The sequence below is a fragment of the Herpailurus yagouaroundi genome, unplaced genomic scaffold, assembly GCF_014898765.1.
Source record: "Herpailurus yagouaroundi ecotype Mexico unplaced genomic scaffold, PumYag 159, whole genome shotgun sequence".
NCBI classification, from domain to species: Eukaryota; Metazoa; Chordata; class Mammalia; order Carnivora; family Felidae; genus Herpailurus; species Herpailurus yagouaroundi.
In genome coordinates, this window is record NW_024412400.1 from 63,525,845 (window position 1) to 63,550,889 (window position 25,045).

General features: G+C 36.7%; 1 protein-coding gene across 9 annotated transcripts in view; it reads right to left on the reverse strand.

Moving 5' to 3' along the window:
- The window catches only part of PHC3 (polyhomeotic homolog 3), a 105,693-nt gene that overhangs the window by 54,786 nt on the left and 25,862 nt on the right, over positions 1–25,045 (reverse strand). For 8 of the 9 annotated variants that reach the window (XR_005792233.1, XR_005792234.1, XM_040480716.1 and 5 more), the window contains exons 3-6: positions 21,627–21,782; positions 20,427–20,504; positions 5,913–6,071; positions 3,790–3,888 (exon numbers count right to left, since the gene is read on the reverse strand). Coding sequence is in view for 7 of the 9 variants with exons in the window: in XM_040480716.1 (XP_040336650.1) it covers positions 3,790–3,888; positions 5,913–6,071; positions 20,427–20,504; positions 21,627–21,782 (492 nt within the window). In the remaining 2 variants the exon portion in view is untranslated. The remainder of the gene's footprint in view (positions 1–3,789; positions 3,889–5,912; positions 6,072–20,426; positions 20,505–21,626; positions 21,783–25,045) is intronic. The other variant, XM_040480715.1, reaches the window with a different exon arrangement.

A 25,045-nucleotide genomic window follows, 5' to 3' on the forward strand; every position in this document is an offset into this window, starting at 1 on the left:
AAAATGGTGATTAGTGGCATGTGATAGGTGCCAAGCACTATGCTAAGTACTTTATGAGTACTGTCTCATTATTCCTTATAACAACTCTGAGCTATTCCAGTTTACAGTGAAGAAATTGAGGCTCAGGGCACCTGGCTGCCTCAGTCTGTAGAGTGTGTAACTCTTTATTTTTTTTAAGGTATGTATGTATGTATGTATTTAGAAAGTGAGAGAGCACAAGTTGGGGAGGGGCAGAGAGACAGAGAATCCCAAGCAGGCTCTGCAATGATAGTGTAGAGCCCAACACAGGACTCGAACCCACGAGCCGTGAGATCATGACCTGAGATGAGGTTGGATGCTTAACCAACTGAGCCACCCAGGTGCCCTGGGTGTGCCAACTCTTGATCTCAGGGTTGAGAGTTCAAGCTCCACACTGGGTGGAGAGCTTACTTAAAAAAATAAAATTAAAAAAAAGTGAGGCTCAGCCCAGGTAATAATAACAAAAACATCTACTGAGTGCTACATATCAGATATTGTTCTATTTTTCAACTATTAACATATCTAATCCTCACTACAAAACTTTGAAGTAAGCATTTTATAAATATTTATTTTATACTGTTGAAACTGAGGCAAGAGATCAATGATATACAATGAGAAAGTGGTAGAGCATGTATTCCAATCGGGAGAGTCTGGCTCCAGAGACCAAACTTATAACACTACGCTACACTATGACCTCGTCCAAAATCAATCAACTGTTAAGCGACAAAGCTGGCAGTTGGTGCTGAAGTCAGAATCTGAACCCAGGTCTTTCTATTCTTCCCTCTGCAAAAAAAGTACTGGGTGCCTATAATGTTCTAGACACTAAATACATCTACTATTCATACTTCAACTTACCCTGCAAGTATGTATGACTATTAAACACGTTTGATAACTTGGCTAAAGTTATACAACTAATAAATAACTGAAGTGGGAGATAAAATTAAGTCCATGGAGGACTTCATGCATGTAATTTGATTTGGGAACCTCACTCCTAACTCCATGCCACTTTCCTATTTTAATTTCTGCTTTTTTCATGCATGTTTTCAATTTTTTTTATCTCATTTTATTGTCTGCATCTTGTAAATCAATTAGAATCTTGTTGGAACGACGTCAAGCATTAAAAAAATAAACATATTCTGGAGGTTGATAATGGTCTTCCTTTATTAGGTTTACAAAACCAAAAGAAAACAGGAAGATCGTTACTTCAACAAATTCACTCCACAAAGATATATCAAAAAGGCTCACAGCTCAGGTCATGATCTCCTGGTTCATGAGTTCAAGCCCCATATAGGGCTCTGCGCCGCCCCTCTCCCACGTGTGCGCATGCAAATACTCTCTCCCCTCTCTCAAAATAAACTTAAAAAAAAAAAAAAGGTTGGAGCTCAAAAAACAAAGTTAACAAAGGTTTCATTTTGTAAATATGGAAACTAAAGTACAACAAAGTTAAGGAATTGTGGAGGGCTCACAGAGCACATTAGGAGAAACCTGACCACCATCTTTATATTCTGATATATGCAAAATGGTCTTTATTATTCAATAAATAATAAAGAGGTTCTACAAAAAGTACCAAAGAATATTACCACTCTCTTATTTTTTACCTTTTACCAAAAAATTGAGATTAAAAATATAAAGCTAAGGATGATTCTAAGATATACCTATTTCTGCCATATGTATCTAAAACATTTTTTATGGAAAAATACCTAAACAGTATAGTATCTATCATACAAAGTATTATTCTACACAATTGTTTTCATTTAAAATTTATTCTGGGTGCCTGGCTGGTTCAGTTGGTAGAGCATTTGACTTTTGATCTCAAGTTTGTGAGTTTAAGCCCCATGCTGGGTTGTAGAGATTAGTTAAAAAAATAAAATCTTTAAAAAAACAAATTAAAACTTATTCAATTTAATTCATTTTAATCTTTACTGAGGTGTAACTTACATACAGTAAGATGAATAAACCAGTTCTACTGAATTTTGATATATGTATACACCATGTTACCACCACCCTAATGAAAATACAGGACATTTCCATCATCCTAAAAGTTCACCCATACCCTGCACCAGTCAATCTCTCCCACATTCAGTCCCAGGTACCATCAATCTAATTTTTTCACGATAGATTAGCTGTACTTGTTCTAGGATTTCACATAAATAGAATCACAAGGTAGATACTGTCTAGTGTCTGCATTATTTGCTATTATAATGTTTCTGAGATGCATCAGGAGTTTGTCCTTTTTTATTTCTGAGTAATACTCCATAATTTGTTTATCCATTCACCAGTTTAAAGACATTAGTTGCTTCCAGTTCAGGGCTATTCTGAATAGAGCTGCCACAAACATTCATTTACACATCTTTATATGGCTATGTTTCCACACCTCTCAGAGTGAACACCTATAAACAGAATTGCTGGGTCTTATGTTAAGTATATGTTTAACTTTTTTTTAATTCTGTTTGTATTTATTTATTTTTGAGAGACAGAAAGAAACAGAGCATGAGCAGGGGCGGGGGGGGGAGGGGCAGAGAGAGAGGGAGATACAGAATCCGAAGCAGGCTCCAGGCTCTGAGCTGTCAGCACAGAGCCTGATGTGGGGCTTGAACCCATGAACCGTGAGATCATGACCTGAGCTGAGGTCAGACACTTAACTGACTGAGCCACCCAGGCGCCCCAGTATATGTTTAACTTTATAAAGAACTGACAAACTGTTTTCCAAAATCACTGAACCATTTTACAATCTCACCAGCAATATTATGAAATTGTGGTTGCTCCACATTCTCACCAACATGTGGTATTATGAGTCTCCTTCATTTCAGCCATTCTAGTGTGTAGTGATATTCACTGTGATTTTGATTTTGATTTCTAAAGGGATTAATGATGTTGAACATTTTTTTCATGTGCTTATCATGGCCTTTTGTATATCTTCCTTTGCAAAGTGTTAAATCTTTGGCCCATTTTTAACTGAATTGCTCAAGATCTTATTGAGTTGTAAGCATAGTTTGTATATTCTGGATACAAGTCTTTTGTCAGATGTATGTACTATGAACATTTTTCCTCAGTCTATGGACTGCCTCTTCACTTTAGTAAGAATGTTTTTTGAAGATTTTAATTTTGATAAATTCCAATTTGTTATTTTCTTTCATGATTAGTACTTTTTGTGTCCTAAGAAAGCTTTGTCTACCCTAGTGTTGTGAAGATAATGCTATGTTTTCCTGTAGAGTTTTGGCTTTTACCTTTAAGTCTACATTGTACTTCTAGTTTACTTTTGTGAATGGTGAGGAGAAAATTAAGGTTCGTTTCTCTCATAGTACCAAACAAGATAATACTCTATTCAATTTTTCAAATTAAAAATATCCCCAATTCACTTTTAAACTTAAAATCTATCTTGACTTACGTTATTACACAACTGCTTACAAAATAATCTACACAAAAGAATACAACTCACATAATAAGAGCAATAAATCTGCTTTATAATAAAACAAACATATATAACAGCAAAACCTCATTAACTTTCACTAAGGTCAAATAACCTAAATATCTGTGTTTAATGGCAATATAATTTGTTTGTTTTGTTTTGATTGGTTTTGTTTTGTTTTTAATATAATTTGTATAAAACCAAAACACCTTCTTGAAGTTCTCATGGTATTTTATTAAATTCCAATCTGAAATGTACGACAGAGAGCACTGTAACCATCAGTAACTTAAACACAACGTATGCTTATCTTTAACCTGAAGATCCAGACCTCAAGTACCACATTATGAAGCAGACAAGCTCACCTGAGTAGCTGCAGACTGACAGGAAGATGACGATGACGACGAGACAACAGGAATGTCAGACTGTACAGCAGCCACAGTGGTAGCGGGTGTGAAAATCAGCTGTACAGACAGAAAAACCAAAAAAATACCCTAAGACAAAAGAACGTGTCCCACACACAATGTATAGCAGGCAAGAGAGACTGAAATTTGTGACAGAAAGACAATGCAGTTTAGGATTGTCTCCTAAGCAAAAGGTTTTACGTGACAGAGAAAAGTTTCTAATAGAGAACTAAAAAAAATAAATAAAAATTAAAAAAATAAAAAAACCATAAACAGTTTGAAACAGCTCATGATTCTGATGAGTAGAAAAATAAATCAGTGCTCAAAAAAGAAAATGTATTTTGGTAATATGAAATCCTCATACCAAATTTTGCCCCAAATAAGCTATTATGATGCTTAAACTTTTGCCAGCTTAAAACTATGGCAGGATTCCTAAAATGGAAGTTATTTACAGTGGACAACCATAGTCACTACTCTTGAATACAAATTTCAGTGAGAAACCTGAAAAGAAACACAAAAGTCTTTTCAGTGTTCTTCATCACAAAAGATAACTATGCTACAAACTACACTACAGTATTCCACTCAGCTACATGGGATCTATAGTACAAACCTAGGCTGCCCTTGATTTTAAAACTATTCATAAAGAAATATTCATTCCAAATGTAAATGCCACAACATGTCAAAATACAACAATGAAACACCTGCAAAAAAGCTTCACATCAAATAAAGGAAGACATACTCGATTTATTTATCATTACCATCTCTTCAAATGTTATTTTTTAATATTGAAACAGAATGCCATTAGTTTAAAAAGGCAATACAATCCACTCAGAGATTATCCAATTTAGTAAATTATGAGAGTTATTTCAAACAATGTGTAAATGCTCTATTTCAAAGTTGCATTACAAATTATTCAGTTTCCTATTTAAATTAAAATTACCAGTCAAGAGATCTTTTAAATTTCAGTTCTTTATATGCTAAATTTAAATGAATTAACCAAGTATAACTTTCACAAGAAAGTAATTCCCAGAATAAACAGCTGAAAGCAGGAAACCTCAAGAGAAAATGTTCTATGTAGCTTGAACCAAGTGAACCTGCAAGTTTTATAAAGAGGTCAAAGTGGTCATTTCAAATAGTTTAGTCTAATTTTAAAGCATATTATTAATTAAATAAGATCTCCTGGGGAAATAAAATCAGAAATATGGTAATGTCTACTGAATAATCTGTAAATAAAAGGTCGGTCATGTCATGGTTTCCTCTTAGAAATATGATGGAAAACTCTGTCATTTTAGTGGAAAACTGGTGATCCAGATATATATTCATTCACTGAACAAAAAAGAATATAAATAAATATATATTAGGCCAAAGCTCTTGTCTAGCTACCTGTAAAGACACCAAATAAAGTAAATGTCAACAATTTCTACATTCCTTAAAGAAGCTCGATAGTCAAATTAGGAAATCAGCAGGTACTCAAATAAAGAATAGCCAAATTAACATTCCTGTATTAACAAAAGATCAAAGTAAACACAACACAAATACCTCTCAGATTTTGAGATGGGAATAACCAAAGCTAAAAATCATCTGGTAAACTACCAGGAACTCCAATCCAGATTTCAGAAGATCCCACAACATAAATTCTAACTTAACAGTTAACCACCAAGTTTTTAACATTTGTAACTACTTCATCAAATTTAGGATGTCAAAGATACACAATGGCTTTCTTATCACTGCAACTCTCAATTATAATACTGTAAGATGCCATCAGTTACAAATGCATCTCAGTTTCAGAGATGTAAAAATGTGAAAAAGGTTTGAAATCAGTAAAACTTTATATTAAAAAATCGCTCCCTGTTACAGAATCTGTTAGCTTCCCAAAGTTGCTACTATTTGATACACCAAGAAGGCCTACCAATTAAAAGTAGAATTTTTCATGACATATATGTATAAGAGCTAAGCACACATATAAAAAGTTTGTTAAACATTTCTTAAATATTAAAAATGCCTCTTATTGCATCAAATCAAGAAACATTTTGATCTCTCTCAAGTCCTTAAACACTGAAAAAATTTGGTAGCTCATATCTTACCATTTGAGCTCGGAGATACATTTGAGCTTGGCTTGCCGTTAGGGTAGGGGAGGTACTCCCTAGTAACATAGTCTGTTGGGTAATACTGCCGCTGGTAGAACTGGAAGCCTGGGAACGGCTTATTAACTGTGCAGGTGTAGGAGAAGTGGAGAGGTTGATCTAAGGAAGAAAACATATTAGGTCATAGGCTTCCATTTTTTGTTTCCGTGCCAGTGAATCTCACCAAGCTGCAGTTAGGCAATCAATGGTATAAACTATGGCTAAGGAACCTAAAAGAGAGGGCTTCATCTTTGACAGAGCCTCCTTCACTTCTCTGGGCAATTATCTGCACATATGCAAACAACACTATGTACTGATTAGTAATTAGGATAATTTTTAAGGATATCCTCAAGGTGTTTTGATAAGATTCCAGTATCTTAAAATATCATTTCCACTACCTCCTAAAAATTAGGGTTAATGTTCCACTATTTTAATATTCCTTATAACACTTGAATCAACAGTTTATACTATTTTGTCAGATTCTGTCACATTTTGAGGGTTTTCTCAAGTGAACAAAAATTAAAACACAGATAATCCATTCACATATATATATATAAACATACATGTAACACATAATTAGTATAACGTTCTCCCTCAAAAGCTCTCAAAGAATACAATTACTACTTGTCAAACGGAAAAATCCTGAATACTGATTACAAAATTAAATTATAAGCACTACCTTAAAGTTAAAACTGCTGTTAAAAAAAAGAAAACTAGTGCACAGTCCATCTCTAGGATACATAAAAAACTGATAAATGGTTATTATCTATAAAGGCAAACTGGGTGAGGCAGGTAGAGAACAAAGGGAAACACATATACCCTTTATATCTTTCCAATTTCACACCACATGCATATATTATCCTTTTTTCGTATTTTTTGTGTTTTATTTCTCTATTTTGATTTTTTAATGTTTATGTATTATCCATATTAAAAATAAATATTTTAACAAGAGTAATATAACCTGACCTCCAATACTTTAAAATTAAGAAATAAATTATAAAGCAGTTTATTAGACTTTTGATTCAAGCGACAAGGTAGACTAGACAAATACATCTATGTGCCCAAATACACTCACTGAAATGCCAAATCAACAAGAAAAACTAGAATACAATTGAACTCCTAAAGGGCAAGGATGGGGGGGTGGAATTCCCACGTTCCAGAAAGGAAGAGACTCAAAGATGTAAGCTCTAGCTGACAGGAAGGCAGTCTCAGGGGATCCTGGTCTAGAGACAGAAGACCTGATTCTGAACCTATTTCAGGCAAGAGCTGGAGGTAAAACCCCTATTTTGAGCCGAGATCTTCAAAAGCGGTGCTCAGTATGTGCAAAGGGACTGGAAATGCTCCACCCATGTGCCCTGAGAAGCGGCAAGGGAGCTTGCCGTCTGCCCTGCCTTCAATGGAAGGAGAGAGGCTCCGATGAGAATCATAACACCAGGCTTGCACCATGTGGGGGATACAAAATCAAATTTACACTACCTGCAGTTCCATAACCCATCCCAAAACATTAGCATTTAAACCAGTTCAGGACATCTGTTAAAATGAATAAGGTATCTATCTGTTAAACTAGAAGAGTGACTGGAGGAAGCTAAGTGAAGGATATATTGGAGGTTTTGCATAACTTCCTAGGAGTCTATAATTATTTAAAAATAAAACCGTTAAAAAAAAACAGTATAGTGGGTACACAAGAGTTGGTTAATGAATTCTCTAAACTTATCTGCTATCTTTTGATTTAAAAAAATATATGCACTGGCACACCTCTGTGGCTCAGTTGGTTAAGCATCTGACTCTTGATTTCGGCTGAGATCATGATCTCAGTTTGTGATTTCAAGCCCCATGTAAGGCTCTGCATTGACAGCTCAGAGCCTGCTTGGGATTCTCTCCCTTTCTGCCCCTCTCCTGCTCTCTTTCTCAAAATAAATAAATAAACATTTAAAAAAATAAAAATACAGGCTCCGTGCTGACAGCTCAGAGCCTGCAGCCTGCTTCAGTTTCTGTGTCTCCCCTTCTCTCTGCCCCTCCCCTGCTTTCACTCTTTCTCTGTCAAAAGAAAACAAACGTTGAATAAAATTTTTTTATAAAAAAAATACAAATAAAAAATAATATGTGTACTTAAATCTAGAATTCAGTGCATAAAGGCAATGACTATCATACACAGAATTATTCTGCAATATGGTTTTTACTCCTGGCACACCACTAAAATCCCATTAGCAATAATCACCAATGTCTTCCATCTAACAAATTCAGTGGATTCCTTCCAGACCATTCCCTCTCAATCTTCTTTACCAGCTCTTCTTTCTGGCCCACCCCTATAGTGTTCATGTTTTGTTCTCAACACTTTTCTTCATGAATTCCTAGATTATCACATCTACACTATCACAGTCTCAAAAAAAAAAAACTCAAATCTGATGACTCTCAATCCTTGATTATAAATTCATTCAGAGCTCCAGATCCAAATACCTACAGAATACATCTTTCTGGATATCTCTTATCAACTCAAATTCAGCATGTTCATACACCAAACTCATTATAATTCCTTCTTAAACCAGCTTCACCTCAAATGGCCACAGGTATCCTCTAAAATCCTGTAAGACAGATTATATGGAAGTCATCCTGAATCTTCCTTCTCCTTTACTAACATACAAAATCGGTCACACCTTACTGTTTATACATCTTTATTTTCTTCATTTTCATTTTTAATCACTTAGTTTGAGAGTTTGGGCCTATGGCACTTCCAGCTAGATTACTTTAGCAGCTGCAAACTGACCTCCATGCCTGAAATCTTATTTCCTCCTACTTGCCATACAGTCTTTCCCTGATTTAATTAACCGACCATTTAAAAATCTGGGTAGCTTCAACCTCCCCTGACTACCTCTCTAGCATCAACTCCTTTCACTCCTCCATACACAACTTTCACATTAGCCATATGAAGCTACTTGCAATATCATAATACCCCAGGCCTCTGTGGCCCTAGTAACAATGCTCTGGACTGGTCTGAGCATCCCCTTAGCCCATGCCCCACCCCATCTGCACCTAGGTAGTGAACAACCCTCTTTCAAAAATCATCTGCTCTAATAAGCTTTTTTCAGGCATCCCTACATCCCACAGTAGAACTACTTCCCTTCCTTTCTGCTTGTTATCATCCATATACTTCTAGCATATACTTCTATCTCACTCTTATTTATAAACAATAATTTCTATAAGGTGGGGATCATGGACTATTTGCCTTAATATATCCAATATATACAAAAGTACCTTCATTCAATAAGTTTACTGAGTTAATGAATGCCATGTTATTTTAAGGCACACTTCATAATTTTAATTAATATATAAGCCCAACACAGAGTATCAGTAGATGTGTAAGAGAGAAAAAAAGCCATTTTGGTACAGTCCCTAACAAAGCAGAGTTAAAAGGCAGAGGCAGTGTGGTAATATTAGTTCAACTCTATTTTTGATGTGCTTTATAATAAATTATTAATAGCCCCCTCCCAAAGCTTTTTATTTTCCTATACCTCTACAAATGGACACTTTGAACAAAGCCTTGCTGCAAAGATTAAATCACTTAGCAGGGTAAAACTGGACTCAGGTTTTCTGACCCATGTGCTTTGGCGTTCAGAGTTGTCTTCTACACCCTGATCACTTGCTAATTTGGGTCACTCTGCAGTAATAGTGCCATGGCACTTTTTTTCGTCAGTGGAAGGAAGAAGGGGAGGGGAGGGGAGGAACTCTAGTAAGAATAGACCACACACTCTTTAAACAGAAACACACAAAAAAAGTCTTTATATAAAATGGTTTGCTGGTAGCTAAAATGCCTGAGAGTGCTCTGTAAGGAAGCAGAACACAAAGTACAAACAGAATGCTTTTCTTTTTCTTAAAAAAGAAAAAAAGGAAGTACGAAAACTAAATTGTAACTTCCTCACCACCTGCATTCCATTCTGTGCAGGCTAGAAGATTAAAAAACCAATATCATGTTTATTTTTAAGTTCCACATAGCAAGTGTCTCCTCACAAATGCCTAACCCATGAGGGCAAGTGTATCTGTGTGAGAAGTCCATCTCCACAACTCATCTAACTAAAAAAACTTCCTTTCCTTTCCACAACTGATAAGCCTCTCCTCTCCTCTCTGCTTTGGTCTGTTGACCTGAACCAGAGCCTTAACTGTTTGCATTATATTCTCTGTTAATTCCATCCCAACATTCCTAATTTCTTATCACTTTAAAGCCTTGGCCAATCCTGTCACCTCATACCCAAAGACCCATACTCCACAAAGGACCCATACTCCTTGAGCCCTTATTACGGAAGCTCTCTTCCCAGTTGGAAGCACTAATTCCAAGAGTCACCAGAGAAAACCATGTATACCAAGAAAAGCCATTTGACTCCCAACCATCTTGGTATCTGCCCAAAAGGAGGCTACATAGGGTGTCCGGCCCAGAATTCTCCCTAAAGCCAAAGCCCATTTGAGAACCACTCCTGTTATATGACTGATCAAAATCAATCAGGTATGTCTACAGAGACATAATAGTTCACAGACATTAAAAGGATAATATATATCTGTAATATTCAATGACAGGAAAATATCTTTAATGACCCACTGAAGAATGAAAAAACTGTAGAACATATAGAGTACATTCCTTGCATTCCCACTTACATAATTATGTGAAAATGTCCTCATGCATACATACATATCACATGTGAAAAACACGTTGAGAGAAAAATGAATGCATAGTATATGCACACAATAATGCACTCATAAAATTGTATGTGATTAAATTTCATATATATATGGATACACACACACGCCCCTCTGGAAGGACAGTCACCAAAATTTAAAGGTGACTAGGGGCGCCTGGGTGGTGCAGTCGGTTAAGCGTCCGACTTCAGCTCAGGTCACAATCTTGCGGTCTGTGAGTTCGAGCCCCGCGTCAGGCTCTGGGCTGATGGCTCAGAGCCTGGAGCCTGCTTCCGATTCTGTGTCTCCTTCTCTCTCTGCCCCTCCCCCCTTCATGCTCTGTCTCTCTCTGTCTCAAAAATAAATAAACGTTAAAAAAAAAAAATTTAAAAAAAAAGTGACTAATCCCCACTACGGGTAAAATTTGGGATAATGTGTATTTTCTTTTTTGTCTTTTCTATGTAGGTGTTAACTTTAAAATAGGAAAGGAAATGTTATTTTCCTTTTTTTTTTCTTAATGTTTAGTACATTGTTTTGTTTTTACCACTTCAACGCAGTGTATACCTTTTCCTGGCTCATTATTCAGTGGGTATTAGTAGGTAATTCAAGTGTCTAGAAGAATAAAATATTAATATTTCAAATAATATCTACCCATTTAGATAATATCTACTTAAAGGATTTCCTTTAAGAGACTGCACGCTTTTTTAATTTTTTTAATGTTTATTTTTGACAGAAAGAGAGAGAGAGAGAGAGCGCGCGAGCGAGCATGAGCGGTGGAGGGGCAGAGAGCGAGGGAGACACAGAATCTGAAGCAGGCTCCAGGCTCTGAGCAGTCAGCACAGAGCCCAACACAGGGCCTGAACTCACAGACCACGAAATCATGACCTGAGCCACAGTCGAACGCTCAACCGACTGAGCCACCCAGGCGCCCCAAGACTGCACACTTTTAATAATACTATGAAATAAAATGTGTATCCTATTTATTATAGAAAACCATTATTTCTACTATCTGAGATTCAAGCTATAAACATAACAGCAAAACAAACAAGAAACTTCATAATCTCCCATTTGCTTTCAGATTTTGACATCTTAGAAAAACTGCAATGCTGAAACAATTAAAATATGGTAAGTAACTTAAAATGTCCAGCAATGGAGATGGTTATATAAGATAAAGTGCATCCATACTGTGCAACACTATGCAATAGCTTAAGTAAGATTGAACTCTGTGTGCTAACACAGAAAGATCTCAAGACACCATGGAGTGTAAAACACAGAATGCAGAACACTGCTCCCAGTGCATAAAAATATATGTTAACATACACACACCCATTTCTTTTTTTTTTTAATGTTTTATTTATTTTTGAAAGAGCACAAGCAGGGGAAGCGCAGAGAGAGGGGCACAGAGGATCTGAAGCAGGCTCTGCGCTGACAACAGCCAGCCCAATGTGGGGCCTGAACTCACGAATGAGATCATGACCTGACCCAAAGTCAGACACTCAACCGACTCAGCCACCCAGGTGCTACTACACACATTTCTTTATGCTCTACATGTCCATAATGCATAGGTAAAGATGTGATGGAGGGATATCCAGCACACTGAGGAGTCAGAAGGACTGAAGAGGACTGAAAGAAGGCAGAAGGGGACAGAGGGTTGAAGGGCACTTAACACTTTTTTTTACTTTTGCTGTACTTTTGGAATATTTTACAAGAATGTGGTAAAGCTGCTCATGACCATACAAATATTCAGGCTACAATTTTATTTTAAGGTGGTTAAGTTTTGGAATAGGTCCAAAACATAAACTCAATCACTTGAGATTTCATTTTTAAAAATCCATGACTAGGGGCACCTGGGTGGCTCAGTCAGTTGAACATCTAACTTAGGCTCAGGTCACGATCTCACGGTTCATGGGTTTGAGCCCCGTGTTGGGGTCCGTGCTGAACTCTTGCTTAGAGCCTGGAGCCTGCTACAGGTTCTGTGTCTCTTTTTCTCTCTGCCCCCACCCCCACCGCCGCTTGTATCTCACTCTGTCCCTCAAAAATAAATGTAGGGGCGCCTGGGTGGCTCAGTCAGTTAAGCGTCCGACTTCGCTCAGGTCATGATCTCGCGGTCCGTGAGTTCGAGCCCCGCGTCGGGCCCTGTGCTGACAGCTCGGAGCCTGTAGCCTGTTTCAGATTCTGTGTCTCCCTCTCTCTGCCCCTCCCCCGTTCATGCTCTGTCTCTCTCTGTCTCAAAAATCAATAAACGTTAAAAAAAAAAAAATTAAAAAATAAATGTAAAATTAAAAAAATTTTTTAATTAAAAAAAAAAATTCCTTGATTAAAGTAACTCCTAAAATAGGGGCACCTGGTGACTCAGTTAAGCATCCCACTTCCACTCAGGTCATGGCGGCACAGTTCATGGGTTCAAGCCCCGCACCGGGCTCTCCACTGTCAGTGTGGAGCCCGCTTCATACCCTCTGTCTCCCTCTCTCTCCACTCCTGCCCCACTTACATGTGAATGTGCTCTTTCTCTCTCAAAAATAAATAAACCTTTCCAAAAATAAAATAAATAAAGTACCTCTTAAAATAGGTAAGAGGATGAGGACACTAGCAATAGAACACCGAGAATGACTGGTTATAAGCAAATAATTTTCTCTCAGAAAAACTTACAATGGATTCATTTGATACATGATTAATCTGATTTAGACATTTTTAGGGGAAAGTAAACATTTTTAAGATTGATCTAAAAACAATCTCACTGACCCAAAAAGTGTACTCTTAGGAAATTTCTTAAAAGAAAATAACTAGATATGTCAACAAAGATATATAACAGAATATTCAATGCAGGTTTACTTATAATAGCAAAATTTCCAATACAGTCGCATGGGGGTTAGGGCATCAACAAACGAATTTTGGGTAGATGCACAAGACGTGACTAATCACCAGACCTCAACATGAACTCCAAACTCACAGATCCAATGTCTACTCAACATCTACAAGTGGGTATCTAATATCCACCACAAACTCAGAATGTCCAAAACCAAACTCCTGATTTTCTTCTCCAACACCTGCTTTGGCAGGTCCTTCCAGAGTTTCAGGCCAAAATGCTACAGTTATCCTTGACTCTTCACATTTCCTCACATCTTTTATTCAGTCCATTAGCACATCCTATTAGCTCTACTTTTAAAACATACCCAATTCTCTATAATAAAATATTGGTGAAAAAAAAAGGTCTAGAATCTGGCCAACCACATTTCACCACATTTACTATCACCATCACAGTCTAAGCCACTAATCTCTCAGATAACCATTAAAAACCATTTAACTGGTCTCCCTGCTTCTATCTTTGCCCCCTAGAACCTAACACTGTCACTAAGTTAAAACCTGTCTGAGATCATGTGGCTTCCCTACGGAAATAGCTCTTCTCTCCAATAGCTTCGCAATTAAATGTGAGTAAAAGTTTTATCATCTCTTCCCAACTGGATTACAATTACCTCTCAAATGTCATCTCTACACCATACTCCCACTCTCTCATTCCACTCCAGCCACACTACCCTCCTCTCTGCTCCTCGAGCATGTTTGCCTCCTTCACTCTCCTTCAAATACCATTTTTATTAGCAATGCTTTCCCTGACCACCCTGGTTAAAAAAGCAAATTCCCTCTCCCCATTCCCCTTTCTTGCATTATTCTTCTTTATAGCACTTACCATCTGACATATTACATACCAGCTTACCATCTGTCTATCTCTAGCTCCACAAGGACAGAGAATTTGTCTGTTGTGTTGCTGTGCTCCCAGCACCTAAAGGGTCTGGCACATATTGAATGCTAATAAATATGTGTCGTATAAGTGAAATGTATGAATGAAAAAGAATCATAGAACTGGGCTTCAAAATCTCATCTTGTTTAGCACCATAACTAGAAAGCTATCACAAACAAGGTTTTCCCTTTTTGACTAAATAGTACAGTGAATGAAAATCAAAACACCCAAGATTAATGTAGATCCCAGGACCAAAAGACAACAAAGAAAAAGAGAATGAGATACAAACAGCTACTGAGTCATTTAGAGACTTATGATTGCAATTTTCAGCTACATAATCCTTTCCAGCTGAAAATGCCCATAAAGGAGAAAGTATATAGAGAATGATGGCACTTCAGTTACATTAAAACAGACAAATAAAATTAACTACATAAGTCTATCTGTTTACATTCATGTATAAAAACACACAGTAATAGGAAAGCCTGACACAAAATTTTTTCAGGGCCAAAGGGACTACTGAATCAGGATGTCCCTTCTACTTTATACAATTGTAGTGTATGTCCCTTAAACAATACGAGTACGTTTGTATTTAGGCAATATAAAAATTAACAAAATAAAGCTCTTCAATCTACTTCCTCAGAGATAACCAATGACTAACAATTTGTTGTGTATCACAGATTTTCTTCCTGAATAGTCAGGCAGATATATAGATTTTTTTTTTAAGTAAATTAAATGACAGGAATTCTGTTTCCAGGAAGATAGAGATACTTTTCAGTATCCCTCCCACTAAATAAAACTAAAAACCTTTGATGTTACATATAAAATAGGCATAAGAAGATCCCGAGAGGTGGAGAGAAGCAGACTGGCTAAGGACCTCAGAACCCACTTAAACATGTTGTTGTGAGGTCCCTGGGTTTTCTTTTTGTCTTATAGAACCCAAAATTTTAAGCTGAAGTAGTCAGTAACCCAGAAATACAAATGGGTACAAACAAAAAAATCCCCAAAAGCAGCCTGTTCTTTCCAGCCGAAAGACCAAGAAAGGGGCTACCTACAACATGGAAAACTTTTAGACAACTGTTCTACTCTAGCCAAACACCACAGAAAACACTGTGGCCCCACCCACACCAGCAAAAACTTCCACCTACACCAGGATGTAATGAGGTACCCCAATTCTCCTAATCCTTCCAATGGATATGCTTCAGAGAAAACAAGGTAGAGAGGCAGGATTTTCATCCCAGCCAGGCAGTAACAGACTTACCACCACCAACCCACCCTGTCCCTGCAGTATCAGTGGAGCGGTAACAGGTACTTTTACTCCCCTCGCTCCCTCCAGCCAGGACTCTCACCACCACTCAGCAATTATGAGTGTCAATAGAGATCAAATGGGTAACCTGGACTTTTTACCCTCAGACGATAGTAAGGAGGTGGCACACATTCCCTTTCAGAAGCTAGCCAAAACACAAAGTTTAAATATGATACACTCATAATACTCAAAATATTGAGGTTTCAATCAAAAATCACTCATCAAACTAAGAACCAGAAAGACCTAAGCTGAATACAAAAGACAATAAGTAGATGCCAACATCAAGATGAAAGATAAAATTATCTGGCAGATTTTAAAGCAGTCATCATAAAAATGCTTTCAACAAGCAACGTGAGCCCACTTGAATGGAAAAACTCTCAGCAAATAGAAGATACAAATAAGAATCACATGGAAATTTTAGAACTGAAAAACAGAATAACCTAAATGTAAGTTAATGAGATCATACTATAATTTTTTGCTTTTTTCACTTAATACCTAATGAAAATGTAAGCCTCTGTCTGTATACACACATATTTTTTAGCTATAGTAGTCCACTGTACGAATTAACTATAATTTGTTTAATCTTTAATTAATGGGCACTTATTTATATTGTTTATAATTTTTCACGATTATAAACCATGCATAGTTGTATAATTATGTCATTTTTGCATGATTATCTATGTCATAATTATCTGTCATTTTTAGTAAATGACATCACTAAAAATAACAGTAAGTAAAAGGGAATGCATAGTTGAAATTTTCATACTCATTGACAAATAATCTTTCAGAAAGGTTGTACCAAATACATTCCCACTTATAGTGTATGAGTATACCTACTTTCTCACATCCTTGCCAATAATGGGTATTGACTCAATGTTGTTCCTTGTTTTCTGATTTAAGAGATGTCCTTGTTTTTACATACACTTCTTTGTTACTAATACAGTAAATACATTTTCATGTATTGAGAAGCCAGAAATTTTTCTTTGAAAATTACTAATACAGGTCTTTTGTGAATTCTCATTGCTTATCTTACAATTATAAATGAATCCTTGTTATTTCACAAATATCAGCTGGTTAATCTACAAGGTACTAATATATTTTTAATCATTCTGTTGGTTTTTAACTTTGTTGTTTTTTTTGCAGCAGAGTTTTTAATTGGTTTGGATTTCATTTTGGCAAGTCAAATTTAACTAAATCTAAGTCCCATTCAGTTAAAGTACAAAGGCATCAACTTGAACACTCAGTCCCAACTACTTTTAAAACCAAACAATCAGGGGCGCCTGGGTGGTGGCGCAGTCCGTTAAGCGTCCGACCTCAGCCAGGTCACGATCTCGAGGTCCGTGAGTTCGAGCCCCGCGTCAGGCTCTGGGCTGATGGCTCGGAGCCTGGAGCCTGTTTCCGATTCTGTGTCTCCCTCTCTCTCTGCCCCTCCCCCGTTCATGCTGTGTCTCTCTCTGTCCCAAAAATAAATAAACGTTGAAAAAAAAATTTTAAAAATAAAAAAATAAAACCAAACAATCATAAAATCACCACTCTCACTACTGATCAAAGTCTAGAATTAGTCTGTTTTAATGAGGTTTGGAAAGAAGAGGATGCTGGCACCCACTGATTACCTATATATTCAATTAACAACAGCCTTCTCCACAGTTTCAACCCTAAATCACATTGACTGGATTTTGACTCCGTTGTTTAATAATATTCCATTTCCCCATTGGGATCCCACTCCTATTCTAAATCCAAGTCTATGGATCTGGCTGATGACTTGACAACCTACCTTCTAGCCCTTTCTCCTACTGGAGGCTGGACCCTTCCCGGTGGGATTTCACTGTTGATCTGGAATCCTACCTTGAAATAACCAAAAACTGTGAAAAGTTTCTAGACTGCCACCTGACATGGCTCATTAGTATCACTACCTAGAGATTTCTGCTACCACACTCTTCCCCTCTTTTGGAGACTGACCCATACTTACTAAGCTACCTTGGGTATCATAATTTGGATAGCTAGTGCACTCACTTGAGCTACTGCTCAACTGGGATATAAAATAAAACAAGTGCAGTGTATTTTTTTTTTATTTTCCTGGACATCTGCTCTCCATGCTTACCTCTTTCCCCCCACCAACCAATCACAGGTTCTGGCATGCTTTATCATACATACAAGCCTGCCTGGTTTATGACAAGCAGCACTAATAATGTCATAAAAAAATAAATACAATCACTGGAATCAGAATTTCTGTGAAAGTCACATACATAAATTCATGAGAGAAAAAACAGTTTAAAAGGATACCTCTTAATAATTTGAAAATCTCTCTTTGATATTTATGATATTCCAGTATTTCAAAGAATAAAAAAATTTGCCCATAATTTTTTTTAACTAGCTCACAAATGTTTACAGTGCTTGCCTTAACTACCAATGTATTAATTAAAGACACATCCGGCATCAATAACCATAATTATAGTATTAAGGCTTAGGGCTAGATTACATTGCTTAAATTTTTCTTTTTCAGTCTGTTTTCAAGTCATAAGTAACATCTTTTTTTTTTTTAAGTTTATTTATTTATTTTGAGAGAAGAGGGGAGGGGCCAGAGAGAGAGAGAGAGAGAGAGAGAGAATCCCAAGTAGGTATGCACTGTCAGCACAGAGCCTGATGCAGGGCTTGATCTCACAAAGTGAGATTTAACTAATTTTATTCATGTTCCAGGATACTTCCATGCCAAAAAATAGGATTTTTAAATTAAAAATGTCAGTAGCCATAAAAATAATCATATGCTCCTATATATGTACTTAGTCAGCAAAGACCATACCCCTAGCGAAAGAAATACAGTACAAGTTATCTTCAATTCCTTAGCAATCTACAACTAAACTCTACTGCAGTCAATTTTACAAAGTATCAGAGTATTATCATCTGGGATCAGGAAAAATTAGTTAGAAAGGATATTATTAGGTTAACTCAATGGTTCTCAGCCAGGGGCAGTTTTGCCTTCCAGGAAACATCTGCCAGTGCCTAGAGACATTTTTGGTTGTCACATTGTGGCAAAGAGGAGGGCCTACTAGTATCTAGTGGGTAGAAGCTAGGGATGCTGCTAAGTACCCAAACAGTGCACAGGATAGCCCCCCTACACACACAGCAAAAAGTTATCTGGTCCATAACATCTACAGTGGAGGAGACAGAGCAATCTGGAACTAATGAAATGTGAATATGGACTACACTGTTAAATTTCCTGCATCTGACCATTCTCATGTGGTTTTGTAAAAGAACTTTGTTCATAGGAAATACATATTGAAGTATTTAAGAATAAAGGAACATGTCTCAACTAACCTGCAAATGGTTCAGAAAAAGATGTCTGTCTACACGTATATATGTAAAGAGAAAGAATGAATGATAAAGCAAAATGAACCAAATGCTAACAATGGTGAATCTGAGTAAAAAGTATATAGAAATTTTCAATATTCTTACAATATGAAATTCTATCAACATAAAAAATTAAGTATTACATGCCTATAAATTTCTTTTAACTGGGAAACTGCACAATTTCTATATATATGCAATATAGCAAATCAGATTTACTCCTTTCTCAAAATAAATTACGTTATCTTAGGGTGCTGGGTGGTTCAGTCATTTAAGCGTCCAACTCTTGATTTTGGCTCAGGTCATGATCTCACAGTTCATGAGATTGAGTCCCGCGTCAGGCTCTGTGCTGACAGTGCATGCCTGCTTGGGATTCTCTCTCCCACTCTCTCTGCCCTCTCCCCTGCTTGCGCGCTCTCTCTCTCTCAAAATAAAAATAAACTCCAAAAAAAAATTTTTTTTAAAGTTACGTTATCTGGGGGCGCCTGGGTGGCGCAGTCGGTTAAGCGTCCGACTTCAACCAGGTCACGATCTCACGGTCCGTGAGTTCGAGCCCCGCGTCGGGCTCTGGGCTGATGGCTCAGAGCCTGGAGCCTGTTTCCGATTCTGTGTCTCCCTCTCTCTCTGCCCCTCGCCCATTCATGCTCTGTCTCTCTCTGTCCCAAAAATAAATAAACGTTGAAAAAAAAAAATTAAAAAAAAAAAATTTTTAAAGTTACGTTATCTTGAATGGATACTTGTAAATTGGCCAAGATAAGTCAAGTAAACATAAGCTGAAAAGTATTAATTTCTAAAATGTGAAGTGTCCAAAAAAAGCTAGAAACATTTAGATGTCTACCAAGGGTTGACATTCTTTAGTATATCGCAGGGAATACATGGCCTAATACTCCTGCATTGTACCTTTCAGGCTTTCAATACATACTGAAAACTGCCATCATTCTGAATCACATAAGATCTGAGCAAAATCAGCGGGAAAACATATATAAGAAATACAAAAACATTTTTTTTTTAAGACTCAGATTTTCACGGCGCCTGGGTGGCTCAGTCAATTAAGTGTCCTACTTCAGCTCTGGTCATGATCTCACAGTCTGTGAGTTCGACCCCTGTGTCAGGCTCTGTGCTGACAGCTAGGAGCCTGGAGCTTGCTTTGGATTCTGTGTCTCCCTCTCTCTGCTCCTCCCCTGCTCATTCTCTCTCAAAAATAAATAAACATTAAAAAAAATTTTCTTAAAAAAAAAAAAAACTCAGGTTTTCAGAAGCTTAACATTAGCTCTGAATTCTTGAAACTTATCATTTCTATTTCTAGGCACTTATCACTTAAGTATCAATCAACAAATATACAACAGCAACTTTGTAAATATTAAGTTCACTTTTGGAAAGCAGTAATTAACATTTTTAAATCCAGGAAAAAATTCAGGGCACTTACAGATGTCTGGGACATACTTGACTGTTGTGTGACACTTCCTGTGGGGGATGTAGATGGTCTTCCACTGGACAAACTTGCCTAAAATAATAAGATCTTTATAATATGTCTATAAAAATCTGAAGTTAAAAACTTTCTGGCACCAAGATACCAAAAAATCACAATAAAAGTTAAAACATCTAGGTATGAACCAATGCAAAATTCAATTCACAGTCAACACAGATTAAGCTTTGGCCCAACAGATTAAGAAAAAAAGGAAAAAGCTGAATAATGAAAACGAAGGACCCAAAGGCTAATCTTATTTTACTAGCTGCACTCATTGTCAGTTTCACCGTACAAGTCTCTGTCTTCTTTCAAGTGGAATCACCACTCCAACGTTATGAAAAAGAAAATGGGAGCCACATCAAGTGCCAATGGGTTTCAGTTTCCTAACTTGTATCATGAACATGAAGTTATTTAAAATCATACTACGAAGAAGATGAAAGAGCTGTGTTCCTAACAGAAATAAACCTTTTTCAGGTTCAATCAACTGAGATCCTCCTCTCATAAGAATATTTAAGATTAAATCTTCACATACAGTCTTATTTAAATAAACAGAATAAGAATGAAAATCTTTTTCAAAGCAAGCATTTAATTATAAAAATATCCCATTATCACTAGGAAGATATGACTGGATATAAGAAAGGTGCATGTATATATATTTTTATACAGAAAATTTCTGGAGGAATATATACTGAACAGCAGCCACCTGTGAAGAATGAAAAACAGTAGTGGGTCTAGAAAATGAACACCTCCACTTTACCTCTTATAAATAATTTGATACTGCTTGATTTTTTTAAATGAATGTAAATTACTTATATTAAAATTTTTTTCACTGAAATGTAAATACAATTCCTGTAACCCTAAGTATTCACTGTTGTACCCAGAATTTTATCACCCACAAAACCATGACACTAGCATAGTATTTCTGCAAGTAGATAAAAAGAAGTGGGACGGAGCTAGCAACCGAGTAACATATAAAACATATCCGTATACTTTTTATTAACTTCTATCTGGCAGCCTATTAATTTAAGAAAAACTAATCACAGGACATCTGAGAATTCCGAAATAATACCCAATATATCTATTTTCAGTAAGTATCTGCAAAAAGTGTGAACTTTTGTCAACTTTACCTCATAAAGTCTGAATTCAGTTAAGTCTCACCTGAACTGCAGCAAGGCTCTGAAGCTGGGAGCTGCTTAAGTGCTGCTGCTGGAGGGCTGCGGTGTGTAGCATCAAGTGCTGCTGCTGAGCAGCGTACATCTGCTGAAGGTACTGAGCAGCAGAGCTGGGGGGGCGATGCAATGCCTGCTGAATCACCTGTGACGAGTCAATTGAACCAATGTCAAATCATGATCTTAATGTTAAGCTTAACCATGAAGTATAAAACAAGCGGTGGTTTAAAATTTCACTACGTTAATATTGAGTGTAACGTTTATTAACATAGTTCTCTCCTAGTTACGTACGACTAAGATTCGCTAATCTGTACAAATCGAAGCCACCCAAAAGAAGCAATTCACAAAAGGAAAAAGAGCCAAATAAGCACCTGAAAAAATCTTCACTCTCATTAGTAGTCAAAATTTACAAATTAAAACAAGATACTATTTTCCAACTTTCAGATGAATAACTGACTTATTTTAGTGTATGCGCTGCCAAAGCAAGAACTGAATAACTGACTTAAAAGAATATTACCACTAAATAGGGAAACAGATAACTCTCATAGTGTCAGTAAGAATGTAAACTGGCGTACTGTTTTAGAGAAAACTGGGTAGCATTCAGGGCGTGGGTATAGAGAGGAATATGCATTTACAGCCATTACAAATAATAACATAGACCAATGCTGCTCAATATAGCAGCCACTAGCCACATGTGTCTCCTAAGCACTTACGAATGCAGCTAATGCAACTAAGAAAATGAGTTTTTAATTTTACTATATTTTAATATAAGTAGCCACAAGCACCTAGGAACACAATACACCTGTATTGTACAGCACAGACATATCTACTTTTAGCAACAAAAAAAAATTCCCAAATATATCATTTGGTGAAAAAAGCAGATTACTAAATAGTGTATAGAGTAAGATACCATTTTATATTAAAATATTTAAAAGACTATTCAGGAAAACATTAAAAGACTACCAATAGACAGCTAGGTTTGAGGAGATTTTTACCTTCTCATTTGTACTTTCCGTAAATATCTGGAAAAAATCTACAAGCAGGTATTATATAAATAATCATGTAAGACTATAAAGCTACTTCCTGTTTTAAATTATTACTTCTTTTAATGTTTTTAAATGTCAGATTCCTTTCAACATAAAAAAAAACTATTCTAACTTAAAAAAATTCCTGAAAAAGTGTTAATTACTGCGAATATTAGTAAAATATAAAATCTGAGCCTGAAACTTCACAAATAGATACATGTAGAAAAGTATTCTAAAAAAAGAGAAAAAAATCCTTGATCTGTCCAAACTCATAAGTCAGACTAGACCTCTCCTCTGCAACCACATTCCAAAGTCACACCGTGCCCCACAGTGATCTGAAACAGCACAAAACCCTACTCTCAGGATCAAACCACAGTGTTCAGAACTAACAGAGTAATTGAGCCATAATCCTACAGCTTGAGGTCTGAGTCAGGACACCATGAACCACAGAGCAATGAATCTCTTTATCCAAATTCCAAGAAACATATTTCCTTGTTTACTTTCATGTATTCATATCTCATCTCTCCAACTACAGATTGGCTATATCTGCTACAGACTCCTGTCACAATATCAATGTATGCTTTTGACCTCTCAGGAGACGATAGACCAGCATTAAGCAATTTAGAATTACAGCAGTACACCTTTTGGGTCAGGTAAATCTATATATGTTCTTCGAATTCCATAATAAAACTAAAGTCAAACTAAAATAACATAAATATAATCTATTTGACACATTTTTGTCAGTGTAGCCATTTCTTCTATTGTCAACACAGTCTTTCATTATCATTCAATGACACACTGATGGGAGAGAGACTCCTAAAAGGCAAGTTAAAGGTACAACACATTGTTCTTATTTTAATCTTTAAAGAAACAAAAAGGGTAAAGAGAACTCATGGGACTGGAAAAGAATGCTGGACAGTATTAAAGAACTACTTAGGTAATTCAATGAATATTGATTTGACTGTACTTTAGAGGAAGCAATTCTATCACCTCATAAGAACTAGTATAAGTGCTATTTGTGAGAGATACCTATACCTATCCTTCTCCAGTAACATCTTATTTTTTATTAACACATTCAGCTTAGATAAAAACTAGAGATCAAAATGTCATATTAAAATACCACATCTGGGGCGCCTGGGTGGCGCAGTCGGTTAAGCGTCTGACTTCAGCCAGGTCACGATCTCGCGGTCCGTGAGTTCGAGCCCCGCGTCAGGCTCTGGGCTGATGGCTCGGAGCCTGGAGCCTGTTTCCGATTCTGTGTCTCCCTCTCTCTCTGCCCCTCCCCCGTTCATGCTCTGTCTCTCTCTGTCCCAAAAATAAATAAAAAAAACGTTGAAAAAAAAAAATAAAATAAAAAATAAAATACCACATCAACTACATGCTCAAACATCGAGATACTCTCTCCTATATCCCTTGCCGCAAAGAAGGTAAAAAACATTAAAAACACACTCCTCATTCCAGTTTGAACTTTTGCTGGACTGACTCAATCTTCAACAGCTCTGATTCTACCCCATGGTAACTTCAGAATTCTAAACAACAAAACAGTTAAAAGCCATCATGCTGGGATATCCAATCTAGAAAAATGGAGTAGAGAGAGGACTATATCGCAACCAGGTTATTTTCAGAGTAGAATGAAACATAAAAACTCACGGAGTGATTAAAGGCACAACTCTAAAACCAGACAATCTACTAGCTATGTGAATTTAGGAAAAGTTAATCTATTTAAAACATCAGTTTTCCCATCTGTAAAATGAGAGATAACAGCATCCACTTTACAGAGGTGTGGTGAGGATTAAAAGAGATAATCCAGGAATGCCCGAGTGGCTCAGTAGGTTAACATCCTTTGACTCTTGACTTTGGATAAGGTCATGATCTCATAGTTTATGAGTTCAAGCCCTGCTTCCAGGCTCTGCACTGGCACTTCAGAGCCTGCTTGGGATTCTTTCTCTCTCTCCCTGTCTCTGCCCTCTCCCCTGCTCGTGCATGCACTCTCTCTCTCTCAAAATAAATAAATAAACTTAAAAAAAAAAAAAAAAAAAAAAGAGGGATCCCTAGGTGGCTCAGTCAGTTGAGTGTCCGACTCTTGATTTTAGCTCAGGTCATGATCTCATGGGTTTGAGCCCCACACCAGACTCTGCACTGTCAGCAGGGACCCTGCTTAGAGTTCTCCGTCTTTTCTCTCTCTCTGCCCCTCCCCTGCTAATGCTCTCTCTCAAAAATACGTAAACTTTAAAAAAAAGATAATCCACGTAAAGCATTCATCAAATGCTTGCCACATAGCAATTGTTCAATAAATATTAGCTACTGTTATTGATTGGGAATATATAATGTGCCCCACACCGTTTTAATGCTTCCTTTAATGATCAAAGTAACTAAGGAACTA